We start from the raw sequence: 27,952 nt of genomic DNA, 5'->3' as shown, positions 1-27,952 counted from the left end.
AGTTTTGGACTGTTGTGAGTTAATCTTCATTTGTTTCCAGAAAATTTTTTATTTCTTCCTTGATCTCATTCTTAACCCATTCATTGTTTAATAACGTGCTGTTCAATCTTCATGTAGTTGAGTGTTTTTGAGTTTTTTCCTTGAGATTGGTTTCTAGTTTCAGTCCCTTGTGGTCAGAGAAAATGCTTGATATGCTTTCAATTTTCTTGAATTTGTCCAGGCTTGTTTTGTGTCCTATCATGGAAAATGTTTCATGTACATTGGAAAAGAATATATTTTGCTTCTTTGGAAAGAAAAGTTTTATTTATTTATATATATATGTATATGTTAAATACACTTGATCCAGGACATTGTTCAGTGCCACAATATTTTGGTTAATATTTGTTTGGAAGATCTATCTATTTTTGACAGTGGGGCATTAAAATCCTCTACTATAATTGTGTTCCTGTCAATATCTTTCTTGAAGTCCTCCAAGATTTTCCTTATATATTTGGGTGCTCCTGTGTTGGGCGCATATGTTTATAATGTTTATGTCTTCTTGATGGATTCTTCCCTTGAGTATAATGTAGTGTCGCTCTGGGTCTCTTTTTATGGCCTTTGTTTTGAAGTCTATTTTGTCTGATATGAATATTGCTACCCTGGCTTTTTTTCCCTGTCCATTTGCTTGGAATATTTGTTTTCAGCCTTTTACTTTCACTGTGTAGATCTTTCGTTCTGAGGTGGGTCTCTTGTAGGCAGCATATGTGTGGATGATGATTTCTTATCCATTCAGCCACTCTGTGTCTTTTGATTGGAGCATTTAACCCATTTGCATTTAAGGTTATTATTGATAGGTCCTTATTCATTTGCCATTTTACTTCCTTTGTACCTGTGTTCCTCTCTCTGTCACTCTTTTTCTTCTTTTCCTTAAAGCAGATCCCTTAGCATCTCTTGGAGTGCTGGTTTGGTGGAAGTGTATTCTTTGAGGCTTCTTTTGTCTGGGAAGCTCCTTATTTGGCCCTCCATTTTAACTGAGAGCCTTGCTGGTTAGAGTAGTCTTCGTTGTAGGCCTTTGTTTTTCATTACTTGGAATATTTCTTGCCATTCCCTTGTGTCTTGTAGCATTTCCATTGAGACATCAGGATGCTAGTCTTATTGGGGCTCCCTTGTATGTCACTTCCTGTTTCTCCCTTGCTGCCTTTAAGATTCTCTCTTTGTCTTGGAATTTTGCCATTTTAATTATGATGTGTCTTGGAGTGGGCCTCTTTGGGTTCCTCTTGATTGGGACCCTGTGTGCTTCCTGAAGTTTAAGACATCAGACAGTGTTAATTTGAGTTCAGGAGGCTTGTTTTCAGTTTTTTTTAAAAAACTGAAAATAAGAACAGTAGTGTATTTTATTTATCCATGTATTTATTTCATTGTTTTTTTCTTCAACCTTGTCTGATGTTAATAAAGCTACTGCAGCTCTCTTTTCATTAGTATAATGATATTAATATAAATGGTATTTTTCCAGCCTTCTAACCTATTGTCTGTTTATATTTAAAGAGAGTTTATTTTAGGTAGCATATAGTTGAGTATTAAAATTTGACAATCTCTCTCTATTAATTGGGATATTTAGACCAATTACATTTAATGTGATTGTTGTTATTTTTGGATATGGACATACCATCTTCATTATTTGTTTTTATTTTTTCTGTCATTTTTTTATTCCCATTCCCTTTTTTCTTCCTAATTTTTCATTGAGTATTTTGGATATGTAGGTGATTCCATTTTATTTCCCTTGTCTTATTAACTGTTACTTTATTTTATTGTCTTACTAGTAATTTTGGGATTCACCACATACATCTTTAATTTATAGTCTATATTGAGTAGCAATATCATACTGTTTATACATATAGTTAAAATATACTGTAACAGTGCTGTTATTTTATTGTACACCATGTTGATCTTTTTGCTTTTGTTTTTATATACTTTGCATTTGATATATACTGTCAATATCTAAGTATATTCTATTTTGCTTTTAATTAACACATCTCATCTATTATTTTTAAGTGAGAACACTTAAGTTGTCTCTTAGATTTCAGTTACACAATACAGTGTTATTGACTATACTCACTGTTATATGCATTAGATCCTTAGACCTTATTCATCTTTCAGCTGAAATTACCAACCTTACCTACCTCTCCCTATTTCCTGCACTCCCCAGCCCCAGTCAGGCAACCACTTTTCTGCTCTCTCTGTGTCTTTTTAACAGTCCTTGAAAAAAAGTGGTAAAAACTATGTAACATAAAATTTGCCTTTGTGACCACATTAAGATGTATGACTCAGTGGCATTAATTTTATTCACAGTGTTTTATATATGTTACCATTATGTATTACCAGAATTTTTCATCCTTGACAAACGGAATCTAACTCTACTTTCAGCTGCTGGTAACCACTGTTCTACTTTCTGTCTCAGAGAATTTGCCTATTCTAGGTTTCTCACTTAAGAAGAATCACACATTTGTGATTCTGGTTTTGTTTTGCATCTGGTTTGCTTCACTTAGCATAATCTTTTCAAGATTGATCTGTATTGTAGAATGTATTAGGACTTTATTCTTTTTATGGCTGTACTATGCAGCTCTGCCACACTTTGTTTTCCATATGTAGGTTAGTGTACACGTGGCATGTTTCTGACTTTTGTCTGTTGTGATTAATGCTGCTATGAACATGCACATACAAGTCTCTGTTTGATTGCCCGAGTCAATTTATATTTACCCACATATTTAGTGTTTCTGGTGGTCTTCATTCCTTTATGTAAATCTGTGTAGTATCATTTTCATTCTTGTAGGTCTTTTAACAGTTTTTATATCTCAAGTTCTTGATGAATTTTTCAACTTTTTATGTGTGATAAAATCTATATCTCTCCCTCCCTCCCATTCACCTTTAAAGGTATTTTTGCTGAGCATGGAATTTTAGATTAAGTATGTTAAAAATTTCAGTATATTAAAAATGTCACTCCATCTTCTACTTGCTTCCTTAGTTTATGATGAATAAGTTGTTGTTCTTTGTTTCTCAGTATATGTTGTGTGTGCCTTGTCTGACTTTAAATTTTTTTTTTTATTGTTGGTGTGTGTATGTTGTATGATGTCAGGCTGTGTTTTTGTGTTAGGGGCAGTGTACATGTATGGTATATGGGGTGGTATGTTTTTATATTTTGTGGGGGTGTTTGTATATGCATGATTTTTTGTGTGGAGGCATTTTATGTGTGTTTTGTGGGGACAAGGTTTGTGTCTATGTTGTATAGAGATGGGTTTGCATATAATGATGCCTTTATATGTTTTCAGGGAGCAGTAGTTTTTTTGTGCTTGCTTTGTAGGTGTGGTTTAACAGTGTCTTACCTGGTCATTGTTGTTTTTATGTTATTTTGAGTATGAATATATGGGATGCAGACTTTTTTACACCAATGAAGATATTTTTATCTATCCCATTATTTTTGTTTTGGTTTCTGTCTTTTTAAAAAATTCATTGCATCTTTTTGTTGATTCTTTTTACAATCTTTTTAAAACATTTTAAATATATTTTATTGATTATACCATTATAGTTGTTGTTCTATTTTCCCCTTCATTCCCCTCCACTCTGCACACCCCCTCCCCCACCATTTCCCCCCTTTAGTTTATGACCATGTGTCTCAAGTTCTTTAGATTCTATATTTCCCCTACTATTCTTGCCCCCCCCTATCTATTTTCTACCTACTGTCTATGCTATTTTCTGTACCTTCTCCCCGCTTCCCTTCCTCCCACTCCACTGTTGCTAACCCTCCATGTGTTCTTCATTTCTATGGTTCTGCTCCTGATCTAGCTGTCTGCTTAGTTTGCTTTTGTTTTAGGTGTGGTTGTTAACTGTGAGTTTGCTGTCCTTTCACTGTTGATATTTTTCATCTTCTTTTTCTTAGATAAGCCCCTTTAACATTTCATATAATAAGGGCTTGGTGATGATGAACTCCTTGAATTTGATCTTATCTGAGAAGCACTTTACCTGTCCTTCCATTCTAAATGAAAGCTTTGCTGGATAGAGCAATCTTAGATGTAGGTCTTTGGATTTCATGACTTGGAATAGTTCTTTCCAGCTCCTTCTTGCCTGTAAGGTCTCTTGAGAAATCCGCTGACAGTCTGATGGGAAGTCCTTTGTAGGTGACTGTCCCCTTCTCTCTTGCTGCTTCTAGGATTCTCTCCTTCATTTTCATCTTGGCTAATGTAATGATAATGTGCCTTGGTGTGTTCCTCCTTGGGTCCAACTTCTTTGGGACTCTCTGAGCTTCCTGGATTTCCTGGAAGTCTATTTCCTTTGCCAGACTCGGGAAGTTCTCCTTTATTATTTGTTCAAATATGTTTTCCACTCGTGGCTGTTTCTTTCCCCCTTCTGGTACCCCTATAATTCGGATGTTGGAACGTTTAAAGATGTCCTGGAGGTTCCCAAGCCTCTCCTCATTTTTTGGAATTCTCATTTCTTCATTCTTTTCTGGTTGGATGTTTCGTTCTTCCTTCTGGTCCACTCCATTGATTTGAGTCCCAGTTTCCTTTCCATCACTATTGGTTTCCTGTGCATTTCCTTTCATTTCAATTAGTTTAGCCTTCATATGTTCCTCTAATTTGTGACTATAATCAACCAGTTCTGTGAGCATCCTGATGACCAGTGTTTTGAACTGTGCATCTGAGAGGCTGGCTATTTCTTGGTCGCTTAGAGTTATCGGCTCTGGGACTTCGAGTTCTTCTTGAGCCATATTTTGAACTGTTTGTGCCTGTTATGTATGAGGAGTGGAGCCCTAGGTGTTCACCAGAGCAGGGCAACTCAGTTTCTGGGTTGTGACGCTGTATGTGGGGGCGGGGTCAAAGGAAATCAATGGCATTCCCCTCTGCTTCCTCCCGCTGCCGCTGCCGGGGCCGCCTGGACTGGTGCAAATGTGCGACCTCGATTATCCTGCCCCGCACCCTCACTGGGTTTGCCACTGGGGCCTGCGCGGGCTGGGGCCTGCGCAGTTCGCAGCTGGGGCCTGTGGGGGTCTGTCTCGCTGCTCACACCTCTGCTGGTTTATATGCGCACGCGCTCGAATGTGTGACCACGCTCAGCCTGCCCCGCACCCTCACTGGGTCCATTCTGCTACCCCACTGCCTGTGTGCCTGGGTTGCCTGGGTTGCCTGGGTTGCCTGGGTTGCCTGGGTTGCCTGGGTCTCGGGCTCCTTCCTGCCCACCCTGCTCTGCTACTGGCTCCACCCCTCTTACCGGTCCCAGTTAAACTTTCATTGTTGTCGGACTTCCTTATAGTTCAGTTTTCTGTTCTTTGGCTGTGTCTTTGTTTACTAAACCTTTGTTGTATTCGAACTTGGTTGTGGGAGAAGGCACAGTGTTTCCACCTATGCCTCCATTTTGGCGGAAGTCCCTCTTTTTACAATCTTGTTCCACCTTTTTTTTCTTTAATGTTTTCAAATTTGTATGTTTATTTTCCTGGTTGTGTTTTAAATTTTAAAATGCATATTTAACTTTATACTTCAAAAATTAAGTATCTCCCCCTCCCACATTAGAGAATTTAGAACACTTTAGCTCTGACCACTTCCTTGCCAAAATAATACTTTTGTTGTGTAGTATTTCAAATCAGACTTTTTAGAAATCTCACAGCTTATACACTCCTTTTTGGTAACAACACATTTAGAAAAAGCATTTTAAAAATTAACTTTCTACTTACCATGTTATGATAACCTTCCATGTCAAATTGTGCTTGTAGAAGCATTCCTTTAGAGCAAATTTCTTAATGGTAAATTCTCTTGGTTTTTATCTGTAAATTGTTTATTTAGCTCTAGTTCACAAATCTTGGTCGACATATTTTTCTCTGTGTACTTTGGAGATAGTATTCTACCATCTTACATTGGTGCTTTCAAAGCCTGCTAGCTTGTTTTATCTTGTATTACATCGCAGCCTGTTTTCTAGTTCTTTGGATTTTGGTGTTCACTGTGTTGTGGATTTCTTTTTATGTATCCTGTTTGGGCTCCTTTGGTCTGAATCTGTAGAGCCTCATTTTTCAGTTTTTCAAGAATATTTGCAGCTGCTATCCATTCTCTCTTCCCTTTCTGGAATTACACTTACACTGTGTGAGATATTTTCCTTCAGTCATTCATGTCTTTTAGACCCACTTTGATTTTTTCCGTTCCTTTTCTTTCTTTTGTTTCTTATCTGTAAGTTATTTCAATATATCTTTATCTTCTCTAATTCTTTCCAGGTGTGCCACATCTGCTTTCTGACCTTTTCATTAAGTGTGATAGTGGTTACAGCCTCACTTATAATTTCTGTTTATTTCTGATACTGGCAAATGATGTCCCTGGAGACCTTGCCTGTATTTTGAGAACACAGGGCTGTCTCCTCTTCATGTGATGCAGTAGGAGGTTTACCCAGAGCTCTTCATTTTTCATGATACATGAAAATAAGAATCTTTTTGCTACAGTTCCCATTATTCTTTACACTATATTTTAATGTAAAATTAAAATTTTACATTAAAAGTGATAATTTTACATTGAAGTGATAAAACAGTTTTGATGGAAAGGTTGTTGAGGTATACATATGTATATATGTAACTGTTTACCACTTCGAAACTCATTTATATGTATGTGTAGATATTTATTTAGTCATGCTTGTTGAGAGATTTTCTGACTTACTAGGCCCAAGAATTGCATATCTTAAGAGTATCCAGGTGATGCTAATGCAGCTTTCCCATGAATAAACTTTGAGAAACACTGGACTAGATAATGTCTTGATTTCTAGCTCTGATTCTTTTACCTTTGAACAGGATATTATCTGGCTTAGGGATCATTTAATTAATACTTAATAAAAGTGCTATGACAGTTTCTTTTTGTACTTTAGTAGCTGGTTTAAAATCACTGCATTAATGTAATGTTTTATTTTAGTGATCATTCAGGATACGTTCGACCAGTACCAGTGCCACGAAGTTTAAATAGTGATATTTCCTATTTTGGTGTTGGGGGCAAGCAGGCTGTTTTCTTTGTAGGACAATCAGCCAGAGTGAGTAAAATTTTTTATAAATGAAAGTCAATCAAAATACTTTGAGGTTGATACTGTCTGAATGTGTTAATCCAGTTTAACTTTTAGGAATTTTTAAAGTACTCTTTTTAATATTCAACAGATGATAAGCAAACCTGCAGATTCCCAAGATGTTCATGAACTTGTACTTTCTAAAGAAGATTTTGAGAAGAAGGAGAAAAATAAAGAGTCAATATATAGTGGATATATTAGAAACAGAAAGGTATACTACATTTTAACTCATTAATTATAAAGGTATTTGGGTGGATGATAGGAAAAGAAATTTTTTCTAATTCTATCTAAGATACTAATGTTGCTTTAAAAAAGGTGAAGGTATGGAATTTTAAGGTTAAATTATTTTTATTTCTCTTTAATCATGTGAATAGCAGAAGTGATCATATATGTTTTGTCAGGCTGGAAGTCTTAAGACAAGTTTTTTCATAAAGCTGAGTAATCTTCCTGGAAAGTGCTCATAAGATTTTTTTAACCTTTCCTTGCACTGAATTTGAGTTTTTAAATCTTTGTGGTATAATAAGCACAGAACTAGAGTAGAAAACAGTGATAGGATAATGCACTTTTAGGAAATCAGAGCTTTAGAGAAAGAAATGATCTATTTTTTTCTGTTATAAATTTGCTTTGATTCTCTCTTTTTTTTTTAAAAAAAAAGCCAATGTCTTTTCTTTTCTTTTTTTTTTTAGATTTTATTTATTTATTTATTTATCTTTAGAGGGGAAGGAGAGGGAGAGAAACATCAATGTATGGTTGCCTCTCATGCATCCCCCGCTGGGAGTTGGCCTGCAGGGAACCAGCCTGCAACCCAGGCATGTGCCCTGACTGGGAATCGAACCGCAATCCTCTGGTTCGCAGGCCCGCACTCAATCCACTGAGCTACACCAGCTAGGGCTGATTCTCATTTTAATAAGCAGAATGTTAATAAATTTGAATCTTGGTCATGCATATGATATTTATTAGATTCATTAAATTTTTCTCCATCTGTAACACTTTAGAATTTTCAATTTTAAAACCTTTACTTTAAAGTAATTTTGAGATTTTTAAGAATTCTTTTCTGATTGTAAAACAAACTGCAAACATTTTATAGAAAAATGTAAATAAGTAAAAATAGTTTCAAATGCCAGGTAAGGGTATTTTTAATGTTTAGTTGAATTTTCTTCTAGTCTTACTTTTTAATTATATACCTATAGTTTGAGCCCCCATTTTTTAAAATGAACGTTTTGAGTATTTCTCCATGTTAAAATTATTTTGGTACACAGCACACTTTAAATGGCTTCATAGTATTCCTTGAGTTGAATGTGCTATAACTTAACTATTTTGTTGAGTATCTATAATTTAAATAAATATCACTTATGTTTAATTTTATATAATTATAAAGACACCACTATGAATATATTTGCATAACACTTTGCCTGAATTATGGTTTTTTTTTTAGATTGTCGGAATTTTAACAGCTGTGACATACTGTGAACTTTATAAGTGTTTCATAGTATATAGTACAAAACCACTTTTCTGAAAGAGTGATCCCAGATCACATATACTTCCAAGAATAGTATATTGGAAGTGCCTATTTGATCATTTTCTTATTTTTGAAAAGAAATGGGGGGAGGCAGCAAAATGTTGACAATTTGATGGGTAAAAATAACTTTTCTTTCATTGATAGTGAGCTGAATTTTTTCATGTTTATTAACTACTTTTATTTTTTTCTATAACTTAACATTCTCCTCTGTCCAGGAAATTTCTTCCTTTTGCTTAGTCCATTTTTTCCTTTCAAGTTTGTTGCATTTATTTAACAATTTACATAGCAGTGTTCCATTTTATCTTTTCCATATTACCTTACTATCACAAAGTGTCTTAAAGTATATTGGTGAAAATATTATTTGCTGTGTTAAAACTGGTGAAAAATTAGGAATTAACGGTTTAAATGATTTTTCAAAACTGTACATATAATGATGCCTGGTTTCAACTGAGGTCTCTTGGGTCATCTTTCTTAAAGTTTTTCCCGTATTTTGGGTTTAGTTCATCCCCACAAACATTTATTGGTACTAATAGGACCTTGCTCCTTTCTTCCAGACCAGACCTTTTGAGCCTATTCTTTTTTTGACTCCACCTATTTTTCTGACCTGTTGGCACTTATTACAATGTTTGTGGGGTTGATAGTTCTTGATATAACCTGCAGTCTTGCTTTGTCTGTGTGCATGTATGTATGTATGCCACTTAATGTCAACAATTCTCGAATCTGTTTCTTGCCAAGTGACTTTTCTCTTAAGATTGAGATATTGGCTTATTGCGCTTAGCATAATGCTTTCCGGGTTCATCCTTGCTGTTGCAAAGGGTAAAATTTTCTTCTTTTTAAGTGAAGTAAGCCAGTCAGAGAAAGGCAAGTACTGGATGGTTTCACTCATGTGGAATCTAATGAACAAACAATAAGCAAAACAGAGACAGACTCATAAAGGGTAGGCTATGGGGGCTAATAGGGTGGGGAGGGATTGAGCAAAACAGAAAAAAGAATTCATGGACAACAGTGTGGTAATTGCTGGGGAAGGTGGGTAGGGAGTGGTGGAAGACAATATGGGGGGATAAATGGTGGTGGATGGAGACTTGATTTGGGGTGGTAAGCACATAATACAGTGTGCAGGTAATATGTCATAGAATTGTGCACCTGTTTAATTTTGTTAGAGAAACATCAGTGTGTGAATGCCTCTCACAGGTCCCCTGCTGGGGACCTGGCCTGCAACCCAGGCATGTGCCCTGACTGGGAATTGAACCAGAAGCCCTTTGGTTTGCAGGCCAGCACTCAATCCATTGAGCCACATCAGCCAGGGCTATTTCAATTTTTTCCTAAGAAAGTAATACACACATTTTAAAGAAAGAAAAACAGCCACTTTCCTAGCCATAATATTGTTTTGGCCCAAAAGTTTGTTATGTTTTTTGATTTTCACCAATAACTTTATTGATTGGGATATTTTGAGTATGCCAGCTGTCTCCAGCTATTGGCTTCCAGTGGTTAGAGGCCAGGGGTGCTGCTAAACTTTTCCAGTGCAAAAGACAACCTACAGCAAAGAATTATTTGGCTAAAATTGTCAGTAGTATCAAGAATCTTTGCAAACCACTTTTGACATGTTCGATCTGTCACATACACTAGCACCTTACATACACTGGACACGTTTTTTTTTTTGGTTTTTTTTGGCATTTCAGTTGCATTTTTACCCTTCTTGAAATAATAAAGCATAATACACCAAAAATGTCACATGTTTAGTTCCATCTCCAATATTAAAATGGCTGCACAAAAATTCACTAATCTTGATAAGCTTTTTTTAAAATGCATGCTGATATGACAGCTGTCACAATACAGTCTAACAAAATTGTTTCAAATGTAGTTAAAGACAACTAAACACTACTATAGTCATCGTATGCAAAAAACTTAATGGACTTTTTGGCCAACCCAATAGTTCAGTGTGTATCTTTATCCTTATAAATTTTTATGTATATGGCAACATACATATTGTATACATGCACACATATGCATGAAATTTCTAACATATATAGACTCACTATATGTGTTAAAAGTTGAGAGGTTTATAATATTTATCCTCAAACTCTCCCCCTCATCGCTTCTCCCTACTTCCCTTCTGCAAGCTATAGATATTTTCTGAAAGTGGAATGGAGTCTAGGATGGTTTTACTCTCTTTTATTAAACACAAATGCCTTCATACTAAGACAGCTGAGTTCAGGCTTCATCCTAGTTTTCTTGAACATGGAGGGCTGGGTAGTGATGTCGACCAAATTAAGTGGTAGGTATCCCAAGCAAGGACTGTTTCACACTAGGGTAAGTGTCCTCAATTTTTTCCAGCATTACAGATTTAGTTATTTATAGTTATAGTTATTTATATTTACCTTTTCTTCATGATTCTAAAATTGGTTTAGCATTATGGTAGGATACTTCTTTATGTTTGCTAGTTTAGCAATCTGTGTAAATTTCTCTGACTTCACTGTATTGTCACACACTCAGCTGATTTGTATTGTGCCATTTTTCTCCAAAAGTTTCTGGAAGCCTGTATTTGAAGGTATCCAAGTCAATCACAAAAAATATTATTTTTGTAATTATAATTAAGGTGTATGTAATCTGTTTTATTTATATTCATTCTTGCAGCCATCTGATTCTGTTCACATTACAAGTGATGATGAAAGATTTCTACATTGTCTTATCTCAGAGGAGAAGGAAAAAGATAGCTTTACTGCTGTAGTTATCACAGGGGTACAATCGGAACACATACAGTACTTGAAAAATTATTTTCATCTTTGGACAAGACAGTTAGCGTAAGTAATTATTTATATTGATTTATTATTTATATTATGTTGATAACATGTTTCAACTTCTGTAAGAGCAAAAGTATTACAGATACATTGAAGCTTTTTGGATGTCTGCTTTGCTTTGCTCCTGCCTCATTTTCTTCCCTTTAGTACAGTAACCAGCACTCTATTAGCATTAAAATGGTCCTCTAGTCTGTAAATATTTACTGGTCACCTAAAATGTATTGGTCAATATTTGAGGCACAAGCATTTTGACACCTATGATAAAATTTTAAATAAACTAGAATTTATCAAATTCAGTGCCATCATTTCCATAGCACCCTTTTGCACTTCTCTTACAGGACCTGTTGTAATCTTCCATGCCATATACTTTACTTATGATTTTGTCTGCCTTCCCACAGTGGAATGTCATTTTTTGTGCGCTGCTCTATACCCAATGTGTCCTAGTACATGGTACAGGTTCTCTTAAGTATTTACCCAGTGAATGCAGCAAGTCTGTTAATATGAAAAAAAATGTGTTTGTGCCTATATGACATTAGTAATACTGAAGGGAAATCTTTGTGTATCTGTCTCTTCTAAGAAATCTTTTATGGAGTATATATTCCATTAGCCCAAATTAGAGAAACATTTATTTAATGCCCCTAAGCCAGTGATTTTCAGCCACTGTGCTGCAAGAATTCTTAAAACATGCAATACCTCACTATTTATTGACTCAGGGACATTGACCTCTTTTCCTTTACATTGTCAAATTTTTAACAAATGACCATAGCCAACACAACAATAGCTGTCTAGTGTGAATGAATCAAAACTATATCTACTTTTTGTCAGATTAGCAAAAAATATCTTTACTATACTTTTTAGTGTGCCACGAGTTTTAGTAATTAGTTAATGTGTGCCATGAGATGAAAAGATTAAAAATTGCTGCTGTAACCCTCTTCTCTTTAGCTATATATATATCTACTGTACATAGCGTAGTGTTTTACTGGATTGTTTCTTTAATTGGTATTAGTCTGCATTACTGAGTCTTGCAAAAACAGGTATGTCTGCAAAAACAAAACTCATGTTTTTGGAACAAGTACCTTTTCACATTTATCCAAAAGGCTACTAAGTACATACTTTATTTGCTGTTTAATAGTTATTTTTCTTAACTGAAGGAACTTAGAGTACATAACATATGGTTAGGACATACTCCTAGTCTAACAATGAATAACATACAGCTTTTACCACTTTGAAACAGTCACTAAGCTATTTACTCTCTTAATGTATGGTTGTAACTTATCTTTGGTTACCATGTTAACACTTTTGAGATGTCTGAAGAAAGATCTTAAGATTTTCAGTGATTTCCTTTTATCAATAGTATTTTAAGTAGCTAGGATAATTATTTTTTTAATTAAAATTTATAATGAAGGAATACTGCAGATTCCTATGTGAGGAGTAACTACAGATCCGATATGTTTTAGCCCTGAATATTATTTCACCACAATATAGTGATCTTTAACCTTTATTTAAAAATAAAGTAGTGCTTTAAAATTTATTGAATGTATTAGTTTTGTTTGGGCAATTTTAGGATAAGATTTTTCAGTGCTATAGGATAGGAGCAATGAGAGTTACAGGGTAATATTCTCAAGTTGTGCAGAAAGCTTGAAGATATCTAATTCTATATGCTCCCTGATATTTAAGTCCTTAATATTCCTGATAAGTAGAATAATAACCTCTTCCCTTCTAGTATTTTTTTGAATCACACTTCTTGGAATTGTAAAGTATGTGAGCTTTGAAGTAGAAAAGGCTTGAATTGAGCCCCCACCTTCTCCTAAACTCTTAAGTTCTGTGACCTTAGGTAAATTATATAAGCTCCTTGTTCCCCAATTTTGTATGTATAAAATGGAATGTAATAATACCTGCATCTAAGGATTGTTTTTACTTTTAAATGGGATATTATGTTTGATAATGCTTGATGTAGTGCTCAGTAGGTACTGTCAAATAGTAGTTAATTTTTTTTTTGGCACAGGAATGTATGAACTGTAATTTTATGTGACTTAAAAGTATAATGTTACTCTTCCATGTTTTAGGCATATTTATCATTACTATATTCATGGCCCCAAAGGAAATGAAAAACGTACATCAAAAGAAGTTGGACCTTTCAGCAACATTGATATTGAAGTAAGATAAAATTCCTTTCCAATTTTATCAATTGTTAGGTATTTGTTCCACTTCCAAGTGACTCTGGATAACAAAATTTAGTTAATAAACAAACAACTTTTCTCTCCTTTTTACTAAAGTTCTTTGGTAATTTGATGTCCAAGTAAAGAGATTATCCATAGATGTGTTTCTCTGAAACCTTTGTTTACCATAGTTAGTTTCTTTTTCTGTCTTTTATGGAGATACAAGTTATTGCTGCATGCTATGTCTTAAAGCAGAGAGGAAAAGCGACATAAATACTTTCTCTTTTGTTCTCAGAAGTCTTGTGATGGTGAAGTATGATTTAGAACCACAAAGCATTTGATTATTTGGTTCTCAATACCCTTGCCCACATGTTAGAAAGAATTTCATATACATCATTGTTCCACTTTCTACCTTTAGCAAGAAACCTTGAATTAAATGTAGTCATGACTTATGTGTCCCTGAGATCTGCTTTGCTCTCTTGGCTTACTTTCTGTTTTTTTAGTAATATATTCCTTTTTGAGATGCTACTTATAGCTATTTAACACATTAAGAAATCTCACCTGGCTGGAGTAGCTCAGTGGATTGAGTGCGGGCCTGCGAACTAAAGGATCGTGGTTTGATTCCCAGTCAGGGCACATGCCTGGGTTGCAGGCCCATTCCCAGTAGGGGGCACATGAAAGGCACATGAAAGGGGTACATTGATATTTCTCTCCCTCTCTCCTTTCCTTCCCCTCTAAAGATAAATAAATAAAATCTTCTTAAAAATCGACCAACCATCACTTACCTGCATTAAAAAAAAAAAGAAATTTCATTAAGTTAGATGTTTACTTATACAAGTAAAGTAGTTTTTGCCTATTCCTTTGTTGGATCATAGCTGAGAACAAAAGTCACCATAGAATTTAATTATTTTTGCTTTGTTTTTATTTTAGATTTCTATGTTTGAAAAGGGGAAGGCATCTAAGATCGTCAACCTGAGGGACATACAAGATGACATGCAGACATTGTATATAAACACAGCAACTGATAGTTTTGAGTTCAAAGCTCACGTTGAAGGAGATGGCGTAGTGGAAGGGATTATCCGATATCACCCTTTCTTATATGATAGAGAAACTTACCCTGATGATCCGTGCTTTCCAAGTATGCTAATTTGTTATTTTAGCTACAAAATATGAAGTTGTGATTTAGGATAGTGATTTGTTTCTTTTAATTATTATTGTTAATTGGGTTATTAAGGTTAGATAAATATTAATACCTTTTTCCTTATACATATCTTTTTAAGATGTTAGGTATTTATAGTTTTTGTAATTCTTGATTTTTTAGTGTATTCACTTGTGTATCAATAAAGCACTAGCTTTAAGAAGCATTACATATTCTTTTATCTTAGATTTCTTATTGAACTGTACTTTTAGTTGTGCACTGTATATTAATCTTTCATATATTCCCCATATTATTTTCCCATTATCTTTGTAGGTGTATTTAAAGAAGTTTTAAACTTTATGTAGTTAGTTTTTTCTACATGATTTCTGATTTTTGTCTTACTGTGGAAAGGTAAAAGGATCTTGTAGTTTTTAAAAATAATTTTAGATCTTTAATGCGTCTGTACTCTACTTTTTTGTGTAGGATGAAGTAGTGCTTTGAGTTAATATTTTCTATATGGGAATCTGTTTCCTTAGCACCAATTATATTGAATGTCATGATTTTTAAATAGTCTGAAATATTACTTTTATAATTATATTTAGTTTTCACATCTGGTTTCTTTATTATAGATCTATTTTGTATTTTTATGCATGGGTAATGATACTCTCCTGTAGCTATAGTCTCTACATTGATTCTTTAGGGCAAGATATTCAGTATTCTTCTTTGAGAAAATTTTTATTCCTTGATCTTTTATTCTTCTAGATAAACTTTAAAATCATTGTACATTCACTTAGAAAACTCCTGGCAGGATTATTGAGATTTCATTGAATTCCTAGATTAACAGTATTAAATTTTCTTATTCAGAGTACTTCTCAGGCCCTGGCTGGTGTAGCTCAGTGGATTGAGCATGGGCCTGTGAAGCAAAGGGTTGCCGATTTGATTCTCAGTCAGGGCACATGCCTGGGTTGGAGGCCAGTTCCCAGAAGGGAACATGAGAGGCAACCACACATTGATGTTTCTCTCCCACTCTTTCTCCTTCCCTTCCCCTCTCTCTAAAAACATAAATAAATAAAGTATTTTTTTAATAATAAAAAAATACTTTCTCAGTATGTCCTTAGTGTTGCAGGTTCTGGAACCAGATTTCCTGATTTGAATCCCACCTGTGCCACTTTCTGTTGTGTAAACTGTGACAAACTACTGCCTACTTCAGTTTTCCTCATCTATAAAATGAGATGGAGGGTACTAGTTAGTGCCTCATTGAGGTATTGTGAGGGTTAAGAAATTGCTGTGAGTCATTATGCCCAACATCATTTATTTGATGCTCATATGTGTTGCTACTCAGTGGCTCTGCTTCTCGTGATGCCTCTGGCCCATTTTCAATTTGCCATTTCTAATATTTGTATGCTGATTTACAAAAAGATAAAGTTCTTCAAATGATTTCTTAAAATAAGAGCCAATAAATTGACTGATTATTAGAGGGGTTCTCTAAGAGCAAACCAATTTGCTCTGATTGAAAGGAACTTTTACTTAGGACTCCTTATGAGGGTTTTGGGGGGTAGAGAGCTTTATATGTGGGGGAGGTTGACTTAATGCCAGAATAACTAAGGTGTTGCTATATCATGATTATAATGTTTGATCCTAACTTATCTGGATATATGAAAATGAATTGCCAAAATAACAAAAAAGTTATAGACAGTTGTGTTAATTATGTGTTTGATGCTTTGTAACATATTTTATAATTTTAGCTATATCACCTGAATCTGATCCTCAAAAATTTAATAGTTTATATAAGATAAACTTAAACTTAGTATTTTAAAAAATATTTTATTTATTTTTAGAGAGAAGGAAAGGGAAAGAGAAAGAGAGGGAGAGAAACAATGTGTGTGGTTGCCTCTCATGCTCCCCCTACTGGGGATCTGGCCTGCAACCCAGACATGTACCTTGTGACCCTTTTCGTAGGCCCATGCTCAATCCACTTACCTATAGCAGCCAGGGAATAAACTTAGTGTTGTTGATAATTTTCCCAAACTAGGTAAACTTGCTGCTAGATTGCATAGGTTTTCTAGCTAATTTTTAGGTGAACATACACTGGTTCTGACAAAATTGTGAAAGTTGTGTTTCAGGTATAGGACTTAGGCTCGTATATTTGTAGGGAAGGGCATTTTGCTAGGTAATATATGACTCTTTTGCTTTATAAACAGTTTTTAATGATTGCAAGCTAGTAGCTAGTGTAGCTCCTAACACAGGTTGATTAGTATGTAACTAACATTGACTTTCAAATGAGAAACACCATTGATAATGATAACTGCTTTGGAAGTGTTTCTTTGTGAGGCAGACTAAGAATAAAGCTACCTTTGGGTTTTATAGAATACAGTGTTAACGAACAGGAGTTTTTGTTACCGTTTCTCTGAAGGAACTTTAATATTTTACTTACAGAAATTGATTTCTCAGTGATAAGAATTGCATATACTTTATAGCAATAAACATTTTGTTCCACTTCCTCTTACACTCTAGAATTAAAAGATGAAGATGATGATGATGATTGTTTTATACTTGAGAAAGCTGCAAGAGGGAAGAGGCCTATTTTCGAATGTTTTTGGAATGGACGACTAATACCATATACATCTGTTGAAGGGTAAGTTTTGATTTTTGCTGAAATTATATTGTTTTATAACCTAATCTTTTTACTAATATTTTCTTCTCTTCAAGCTTTGACTGGTGTACTCCTCCAAAGAAGAAAGGACTTGCACCAATTGAGTGCTACAATAGAATATCTGGTGCATTATTCACTAATGACAGATTCCAGGTCAGCACAAATAAACTGACTTTTATGGATCTTGAGCTAAAATTGAAAGATAAGAACACCCTTTTTACAAGGATTTTAAATGGACAGGTATGATTTTCAATGTCAAGTTTTGGATATTCGTAAATGTTCTATATTGTGTACAATAGAAGTCATTATTCATGTAGATTTATGTGATATTTTGCATACTTTACTTTTTAATTGATTGGGTGTGGAGAGAAAGTGAGAGAAAGAAACATGGCTTTGTTGTTCCACTTATTTACGCATTCATTGGTTTGCTGTATGTGCCCTCTGGATATCGAACCTGCAAAATGGGTATATTGGGACAGCACTAACCAACCAAGCTACCTGACCAAAGATACTTTTCATTTTATTTAATAAAAAGAATTTGTATAAATTTTCTCTTATGAGCATTTATGTGTTCACATCTCTCAAAAATTTCAACTGGTTATACCATTTTGGATAAAATTTACAGTTCTTTACTAGATCTTAATATTAAGACCATGATATACTAAATAGAAGCTAAACAAGCATATACATTTGGTGAGAGCACATAAGAACAATTTTATCTAACACAAGGCCTATGTGTGCATAGCAAGAACCAAACTGTGTAATTTAAATCTAATCTTAAGTGTGAAATTGAGGTAGAACTGTGAAACACTTTGGGCTAAAAGGTGATTTGAGACTGGTCAGTATTAAAATACATGCACTGATTGATAGAACAAGAGTGGTAGATATTTTTTTTAGGAGTTGAGTGGAACTACTATACTATTGTACTTTTATTCTATCCAAATACCTCAAAAACTTTTACTTGATATACTCCTCTTTTAGTAGTTAAATGTTGAGTTGCCAAGAATAGGTACTTTTATTGTGAACCTAAAATTGCTGGGAAGTAAATATTTAATAGAATACAATAGCACATAGTATTTATAGTTAGTCCTTCCTATCAGATGTTGATATTCATTTTGCTATTATTAAAAAATTCTGAATCATAGACAACTAAGATACTTTAAATGAATTATCTCCTAAGAAAGGTCTTACTTGTACTTCGATTTATTAATTATCCAATGTTTATTGAACAGTTTAGTCTTTCCAAAAGTTATCCATAACAGGTTAATTCTATTTCTTTGTTACATTGTATTTTAAGAAATGTATTTTGTAATTTGGGGAAATTTTATTTTATTAAAGGTTTTATTTATTTTACTATTTAGAGAATGGGAAAAGGAGGGAGAAAGAGAGAGAGAGAAAATATCAGTGTATGAGAGATACATTGATTATTCTTCTTGCATGCCCCTGTTATCTTGCCACACATGTGACATATCCTTTAACATACTACTGAATTTCAGGATTCAATTAATCCATCTGGCAATTTGGTTGATAATGAATCCTGAGACTTCTTTACATTTTAGCTTAGAATAATTTTATCTAATATTTGGGCTATACATTGAAGTGAAGTATAAAAATGTAGACAAACTGTCCCATTCCTAGTTAATAATTTTAATATCCTTGTCAAGTTGACAAGATGATAACAGTGATTTGCTGATTCAGAAAGGAGTTGGTACCCTGGGAAAGGGTTAGGGGAAGTTTTCTTTGGAACTTGCCATTTTTGAGTCTTTCCCAACTACATGTATTTTTTATTTGAAGCTGAAATCATTTTTAGTTCTGCCCCATTTTCATTTGGAAATAGTATAATACAGAGTAAGGATGTAGAAAGAAATTAACTTTTGTAATTTTATACATTGTGTCCTGTGAAAGCATGTAATGTGGCCATTGTCTTCCCTATTTACACTGCTCAAGACAGGCACTAAACAATATCTTTTAGTTTATGTTTAAGTATAAATCTCTATACTATCTCCCAGTGGGATGAAGAATGATAAGAAATAACATTTTTAATGTATTATTAGAAAACAGTTTTACGATTTAATTTTTGAGTTGGTACTGTGAATTCAGTACATAATTAAAAGGAAAACTTTGTTTTTCGTAGCAAGGTTTTTCAACCTTTTTTCCTTATCATTCTTATAAAGAAACTTTTTTCCTAATTGCTCCCCCCATGACATTTTAATACCATAGATAATACTATATTTGTGTTTATGTAGATATATATCTGTTCTTAAAACATAAAAAGAGGTCTTTTTGCCCTGTTGAAAATATGCATGATTCACAGTGAAAATGTTTCCACTTACCCCTTTCTCATAGCCAGGAAGTTTTCCTTCTCCTTTGCCATTACTATTCATCATTTTGTGGTATACCCTAGGATTTAAAGCAGGAAAGAAAAGTTTTATTGCTGGTATTGACTATTGAGACTTTGGTTCAAAGGATGATAATAAAGATTGCTTTCTCTAGTGGTGGTTTTGTTAGAAATTTAAATTTGTATGGGAGAAAGATCGGCAAAATATTTCAGTTTTTTATTAGGTTTTCTGGGGTGGATATGTGGAAGGAAAAATGGAATGAAGGACAGATACCAGTGGTTGTATTTGTTTACCATGTTTCATAGAATGTTTTAAAATTTTACAGGAGCAGCGCATGAAAATTGACAGAGAATTTGCTTTATGGCTCAAGGACTGTCATGAAAAATATGACAAACAAATAAAATTTACACTTTTTAAAGGAATAATTACACGTTCTGATCTTCCTTCTAAAAAGCAGGGCCCCTGGGCCACATACTCAGCAATAGAATGGGATGGAAAAATATACAAAGCAGGACAGCTGGTAGGTTTAACTTATTTGTAGATTCACTTTTAATAGAATTCGAAACTTGATCTATTAAAACTTTTAAAAAATATTGAATTCACTGGGTGACATTGGTTGTATATATTAGGATAAAATAATGTATGTATTTATTGGCTTCTTAGGAGCCAGAAAAAAAAATGAAAAGTTCAAACTGATTTTAATGACAGTTTAGCATGGTGTTAAAAAAACAAACAGACAAAACCCTGTTTATTGCCTGAGGCTTAAATTAGCAAGGTTTTTATTGTTTCTTGAGTAAACTGCTCAAATGGAGATTTTTTAAATGTGATACAAAATTATGATTTTTAGCAAGTTTTATTGAGTATCTGGTTCTTGTAAATTACTATGCTTATTGACTGAGTTGTGGAGAGTGCAGAGAATTATTAGATGTGCTTAGTCCTTGGGGATATTACAGCCTAAAAATAGAGATAACCTAAGCATAAATAATAGTAGGTTATAAGAGGATAACTGCCAAGAAAAGATGATGAATATTCTTTGATAGTTTAGAAGGAGAGGAGAAAATTTTCTGACTTTGGATGACTCAGGGAGAAAAGAGTTAATCATGAAATTCTTTGGGCAAGAAATCACATTTGTAAGGACCTTGAAAGAAGTAGAGGCTCAGGTTTACACAGATTATTGCCAAAGTAGAAGGATATCCATGCTCTCCATAAATGTGAAAATTGGATGCAGTTTCCTGGAGATACTGTATGTACCTACAGTCTTGCTTTTCTAACGTTTAGGGATTAGAAAGAGGGACAAATGAGAATAAAGGGATAAGCTGGTGAAATAGAAGGAAAGTAGGAGAATATAATACCTAAAGTCATGTGAAGAGTTATAAGAAGGAGGGAGTAATCAGCTTTGTCAAATTCTCTGTGGTAGTTAAGTAAAATTCTTTCTCAGGAGTATTCTGAGCATAGACAAGGTAGAGTTGGGTTATACATGTGTGAGTAGAAATGGTTTAGAAATGAATCTGGAAAGGTAGTTTGGGTATAGAGTCTTGTAGTCCTTGTCAGAAATTTCTGAATTGTATTAATGGAAATTACCCTTAGATTTTTCAAGCCATGTAAGAAAAAAGAAATACTATAGGCAAGTTTCACACTAATTTATTTTAAGGAAATGATAACTTGCTGGAGTTTATAAGTCACTTGTCATAGTATGAAAGCCAGATTTTATCAGGGGAAAAGGTTTGAGATACTTCGGCATTTATAATAATTGACTTTGGAGGAGTTATGGACATTTGAGACACATGCGTACCTATGACATTTTTGTATGAAGAAGCTACTGTCTTTACAAAAATATGTTGTAAATGAAGAACTTTACAATTACAACTTTATTAGGATATTTGAATGCTGTTTTAAAATTCATTTTTTTCTAATGATGGATACCTAGTTTTTTTTCTTTGTGTAAAGCGTTTCTGTGAAATAATTATATTACTCCTGTTTCTCTTAGTAAATATTAGTGCTAAATCCTTTTTCAAAACTAAATATTAGGTCAAGACAGTGAAGACACTTCCTCTCTTTTATGGAAGCATAGAAAAATTTTTTCTTTATGGTGATCATGATGGAGAAGTTTATGCTACTGGAGGAGAGGTTCAAATTGCAATGGTAAGACAAGTAATACAAAATATTTATTGAAAGTCTGTTGGTATTACTTTTGGTTAAATGTAAAAATAAAGGTGAAGTATTTTGCTTGTAGTTGGTTTTTCCATTGGATAAAATAGTGTTAGCGTGAATATTTACATTTCATATTTGGTGTTATTAATAATATATTGAATTTAACATCTCTATGCCCAGTGTTTAACAAACATACATATTATTGCTACTTATCACAGTGATTTTGTAAAGTGCACATTTCATCCAAGGCCCACAAACTAGTAAACACTGGAAACAGAATTCTGTCTTAAGCATGAATGATTCCAAAACTAGAGTGGGTTTTGTCCCTTTACCATGCTGTTATTAATATTTGAATGGTATCTAATTAGGCCTAAGAAGATAATATGAAAAATGGAAACAGACATCAAGGTCTAATGTAATGATACTATTATGATTTTTATAGTTAATGAGGGTAAAGTATATTTCTTTGGAAGAAATAAGTGAATGTTTTCACTGCAGCTGAATTTGAATAGTTGTTTTTTGAAGGGCCGGTATAAATTTATTTTATTGATTCAGGAACCTCGAGCACTATATGATGAAACAAGAACTGTGCCAATTGCAAAGCTGGATAGAACAGTTGCTGAGAAAACCATTAAAAAATATGTAGAAGATGAAATGGCAAGGTAATTCACATTTCAAGATGCATGATAAAAATAATAAGAAAAATCAAGAGGGTAGATCATAGTGCTTTTAATTAGGGCATTTGCAATCTAGATATATATACTGTGACAAACTTCTTAACATTAAAAAACTGAGAGTTGTTATAAAAACAGAATTCTATATTTGTTTTACAGAAAAAGGAGGAAATTTTATATATCTAAAGTATTATAGGCACAAGGATTAGGGTATGTTAAAGAAAAAACTTTGGCTTGTAACAAGAAGAAAATTGTGGTAACTTTGGAGAGGTAAAGATTAGTACAAAAGAAATAAAAGGAAGTACTAAAACATAAGTCTATTTGTGACTTATATAGTTAATGATGCATTCATTTTGATTCTCACTGAATCTCACAAGATAATTCTTCTATTCTTAATAGTTTATTCTATGTACAAAGGGTAACTTAAAGTATAAACAAATAGTAAAATCATGAAAAATGGATAATTCCTTGCTCTTAGTACAAGAAATTTTGCCTTTTTCAGTAGCCACAGTGATGGTTATGGAGGAGAAAACTTTTAGATTATTAGTCATAGAATTTCAGATTTAACCTTTCAGAATATATGATAAATAAGTATTAAAGTTTCTAGTAACTTCTGTTTTTTAATTAAGACCACACTGATACAGATCATGAAACATTAATATGCTGGTTACCCACTAGGCTCCCTGATAGATTGTCAGTAACTTGGCCTGAAGGAGATGAATTATTGCCAAATGAAATTAGGCCTGCTGGAACCCCTATTGGTATGTTTGGTTTTTTCCTTCTTCTTTCCATCTGCTTTTCCCTTAATACTGAAAGAAAGGCTTTTCTCATGTCTTACATTTCTAATATGTAAAAGACCATGAAAAATTAAAATACAGCTTGAAGATCTAGCAGATTCATCAGATTCTTTGGGTGTAACTAAAACACTCTTACTTTAAACTTTGGACTAACAGGTGCATTAAGGATTGAAATACTGAATAAAAAAGGGGAAGCAATGCAAAAGCTTCCAGGAACAAGTCATGGAGGGTCAAAGAAACTTCTGGTTGAGCTCAAAGTAATATTACATTGTAAGTATACAAACTAATTTGGATCTTTAATATTGTCCTTAAATGTGTAATACATACTTTAATATCTTTGTACAATTATTGATGACCTAGCAATCAGAAAGGCACATTGGATTTTAAAGTTAGGAATTTTAAGTGTGTTATGAATAATTTGAGGTTTTTAATGATAATATTCTGAAGTTTTTATTCTGAAATACTTTTTTCTGAATTTTCTCACGTAGGTAACCGTGACCTAAAGTAAAGATATGGTGTGTATATGTATAGGAATTGTTACTGAATAGGAATTCAGATAATCTTTAAGACGCCCCTCCTTAAGTAGAAAATACTATGGATCTGAACCTGTGAGCCAAAAGTACTTGGTTTACATAATAAGCCTGACCCATTCTTTGGTAGAGAGACAAGAACTAGGTATTAATGCTCATCTTGAATCACCTTGTTAACTTTTTTGTCCATTGTTTTTGTCTTGATTGCCTAAACATATTTTTACTTTTAAAAAAATTTCATTCATTGATTTTTAGAGAGAGGAAGGGAGGGAGAGAGACAGGCAGGCAGAGACAGACATCAGTTTTTTGTTCTACTTATTCATGCACTCACTGGTTGATCCTTGAATGTGCCTGGACCCGAAATCAAACCTGCAATCTTGGCATATTGGGATGATGCTCTAACCAACTGAGCTACCCACCCAGGGCTGATCACTTTATACTTTAAGTAGTTTGTTCTGTCATATACGTGTGTGTCTAGTCCATGGATTCTGAAGATACAGTATTCTATTGAATGCATTTCTTTCCAACTCTATTTTTTAATTTAAAAATACATTTTTATGTGGCAATATATATATGTAAGTGTACCATCTTAACCACTTTTAAATGCACAGTTTAGTGGCATTAAATGTATTCGCATTGTTGTACAACCATTACTGTTATCCATCTTCAGTACTTTTTCATCATCCTAACCTGAAATTCTATGGTAACAATTTTCCATTACTCCCTCCCTCATCCCTTGTTCCACTTTCTGTCTCTATGAATTCGACTGTTTTAGATGTCTCATATAAATGGAATCATGCAGTGTTTGTTCTTATATGTAGCATGTTTCACTTAGCATAATCTCTTCAAATTCCATCTATGTTGTCCCATGTGTCAGAATTTTTTTAAAATTTTGTTGTTCAAGTACAGTTTTCTGCCTTTTACTCCCATCCCAGCCCACCCCCCAGCCCTTCCCACCTCCCTCCCATTACCACGCCCCTGTTGTTTTTGTCCATGTGTCCTTTATACTTGTTCCTGCAAACCCTTCTCCTTTTCCCCTGAAATTTCCTCACCTCCTGCCTTATTTCGCTTAGCATGATGCTTTCCAGTTCCATCCATGCTGTTGCAAAGGGTAGGAGCTCCTCCTTTCTTTCTGCTGCATGGAATTCCACTGTATAAAAGTACCATAGTTTTTGATCCATTTATTTACTGGTAGGCACCTAGGTTGCTTCCAGCACTTGGCTATTGTAAAGTGTTCATTGTGCTGCTATGAACATTGGGATGCATAGGGTTTTTTTGATTGGTGTTTCAGGGTTCTTATAGAATTTCCTTTTTAAGGTTAAGTAATATTTCATTGTATGTATACGAGGTCTGTCCAGAAGGTATCCAGTCATGTAATATAAAAAATAGAGACATTTACTGAAGAAGGTACAAGATACAAGAAACATTGTACATAGGACAATAATGTCTTAGTCCCCTTCAAAGTAGGCACCTTAGGGCCTCACACAGTTCTCCCAATCTCCATCAGCTGCACTGTTGTATTTTCCTGAGTCTTATCAGTGGTCTGAAATCTCTTCCCTTACAAAGGTGATTTTAGTTTTGGGAAAAGCCAGAAGTTGCAGGGTGCCAAATCTGAGCTACAGGTGGGCTGTGTCACCTGGATGACTTGATTTTTCACCAAAAGACTCTGCACAAGACATGCATGAGTGGGTTTGTTGTGATGATGAAGCTGCCAATTACCAGGTGCCGTAACTGTGGCCTTCTCAATCAGTGTTCATGCTCAACACAAAATTTGATGCAGATTTGTTGCTCTACTTTCTCAGGCTTTTTGAATGTGACAGCCATACAGTATAGATGCTCCCTCAGTGGTGTCTACCCCACCCACTGATGAAGTCATCACTCCTCACACATGTGCACTCCAGTCCATTCTCCTTGGCTTCCAGGATACATTAGTGTTGGGCATTTGTTGTAGTACTGGTTTGGTGTTAACAGACTCCTTTAGCTTTTTATCTTTGAAGCTCCTTATTTCTTCTTCAATTTTAAATGATAACCTCAGTGGGTAAAGTAGCCTTGGTTTCAGGTCCTTATTTTTAATCACCTTGAATGTTTCATGCTACTCCTTCTGAAATGTTTCTGTTGAGTAATCCGATGCCAGTCTAATTGGTGTTTCCTTGTAGATAACTATTTGCTTTTCTCTTGTGGCTTTTTAGGATTCTCTCCTTGTCCTTAAGCCTTGTTATTTTGATTATGGTGTGTCTTGATGTAGGCCTCTTTGGGTCCAACTTGTTTAGGATTCTCTGAGCTTCGTGGATTTGAGTGACTTTTTCCTTCTTCAGGTGAGGGTATTTTTTTTCATTATTTCTTCATATGGATTCTCTATCCCTTGCTCACTCTCTTCTCCTTCTGCTATTCCCATGATGTGGATGTTGTTACGTTTCATGTTATCCAAAATGTTTCTTAAGTTCCCCTCTTTTTTTAAAATGCTTCTTTCTTTTTGTAGCTCTGCCTGAGTATTTTTTTCTACTTGGTCTTCTAAAATACTGATTTAGAGCTCTGCTTCATCTGATTTACTGTTTATTCCTTCCAGTGTTTTTATTTATCTCAGATGTTGCATTCCTTATTTCTCACTGGTCCTTTTTTATGGTTTCTATTATCTTTTTTCATGCTGTAGAATATCCTTATAATCATTACTCTGAACTTTCTATCTGATAAATTGCTTACCTTCATTTCATCTAGATCTTCTGGAGAATTCTCTTGTTCTTTCATTTGGGTCTCTTGTTGTCTACCCATTTGGGTTGCTTCTTTGTATTTTCCACCTTAGATGTTAAACTAATGAACCGAACCGATCATCTCTTATTCTAATCAAGCTGTGATCAGTAGTCCCACTTAAGTACCACAGGGTGGGGCAGAGTAATTTCTTCATGCAGGGTTGTTGCTTCCCCTCAGGCTGATGCCACTAGAAGAGCAGTGCTCTGCCTGAGAAAGATGGCTTCTGCAGTGTGGGGAATGACTCAGCACAGGGATTCTGGTAGCTGTTCCTTTGTTCTCTCCCCAGAGCCACCAGCCTCTGACTCTCCTCTAGTCTACTCTGCCCTCCCTCTGTTGCAGCCCCAGGGCAAGTGGCTGCAAACGAAATTTTGTACATTGGCCCTTTAAGAGTCTTTCTGTGTCTCCAGCTGTCTCTCTTTGGCAGACAGAAACCCTGCTGCTTTTCACAGCTGGATGTTATCTGGGTTTCTTTGCAGCTTTGGTGCTGTAGACTAGGGAGCCCAACTTGGTGTTTAGATCCCAATCTTAGGAGAAAACCCCCAGCTTCTGAAATATCTCTCCAGAACTTCAACTGCTGTCCTTGGGAGCCCAGCCAGCCCTGGTGCACCTCTTTACTCCCAACCAGTCACATTATGGTGAAGTAGTTTCTTCTCTCTGTCTGTGGTTAGAAACCTTCCCTCCAGCTAGTGTTATTCTGGATGGTTTCTCTACAGTTTAGTTGTGAGTATCAATTCTTCTTAGCTGACTGGCCTGATTCAGTGGGTCAGGCATTGTCCAGCAAAGTGCAGGGTCACCTGTTTATTTCCTTGTCAGGACACATACCTGGGATACAGGCCAGATCCCCAGTTGGGGGCATGTAAGAGGCAACCAATCAATGTTTTCCCTCTCACATCAACATTTACCTTTCTCCCTCTCTTCCCCTCTCTAAAAATAAATAAATAAAATCTTAAAAACATTTTTAATACTTTACAGCTAATCTGTGTTTCTTATGTTTGTACATCCAGAGGCACATGATGTCTAATTGTTCCATTTTTAGTGCTGATGGGTCTTTTAATTTGCTTGGCTAATATGATTATAAGGCTCACCTTTTACTCATCATGTAGTGGTTTCATCCATTAATGATTTTTGTTTGAATTAGTTATTTGGTATACATAAAGGTGATATTTTTCTCTTGATTCATTCCTTCCTAATTTATTATTCAGAATTCATCTGTGAAGAAATTTCCTCTATCAGTTAGGGCCATTGGTTTACTCTGAAATACAGCTTTATAGAAAAGCTAGCATAAAGGCCAGCTTAATTCATTTACTTTAATTGCAAATTACCAGTCAATAATTGTGCTGTACAGTAATGCCAGTGAATGATTTTTGTTTGTAATTATGTTTTTTGT

General features: G+C 34.5%; 1 protein-coding gene across 1 annotated transcript in view; it reads left to right on the top strand.

Moving 5' to 3' along the window:
- The window catches only part of SMCHD1 (structural maintenance of chromosomes flexible hinge domain containing 1), a 156,031-nt gene that overhangs the window by 25,357 nt on the left and 102,722 nt on the right, over nucleotides 1-27,952 (top strand). The window contains exons 6-17 of the mRNA XM_037060710.1: nucleotides 6,915-7,029; nucleotides 7,151-7,270; nucleotides 11,213-11,379; nucleotides 13,443-13,533; nucleotides 14,466-14,673; nucleotides 17,188-17,308; nucleotides 17,383-17,566; nucleotides 19,991-20,185; nucleotides 21,694-21,807; nucleotides 22,372-22,478; nucleotides 23,169-23,251; nucleotides 23,444-23,557. Coding sequence (XP_036916605.1) covers nucleotides 6,915-7,029; nucleotides 7,151-7,270; nucleotides 11,213-11,379; nucleotides 13,443-13,533; nucleotides 14,466-14,673; nucleotides 17,188-17,308; nucleotides 17,383-17,566; nucleotides 19,991-20,185; nucleotides 21,694-21,807; nucleotides 22,372-22,478; nucleotides 23,169-23,251; nucleotides 23,444-23,557 — 1,619 coding nt within the window. The remainder of the gene's footprint in view (nucleotides 1-6,914; nucleotides 7,030-7,150; nucleotides 7,271-11,212; nucleotides 11,380-13,442; nucleotides 13,534-14,465; nucleotides 14,674-17,187; nucleotides 17,309-17,382; nucleotides 17,567-19,990; nucleotides 20,186-21,693; nucleotides 21,808-22,371; nucleotides 22,479-23,168; nucleotides 23,252-23,443; nucleotides 23,558-27,952) is intronic.

This window comes from Sturnira hondurensis, unplaced genomic scaffold (assembly GCF_014824575.4).
Source record: "Sturnira hondurensis isolate 20B ecotype Veracruz unplaced genomic scaffold, ASM1482457v3 Scaffold0012467, whole genome shotgun sequence".
Lineage (NCBI taxonomy): Eukaryota > Metazoa > Chordata > Mammalia > Chiroptera > Phyllostomidae > Sturnira > Sturnira hondurensis.
The sequence above is the reverse complement of the archived record's forward strand: the minus strand, read 5'-3'. Positions and strand labels throughout refer to the sequence as shown.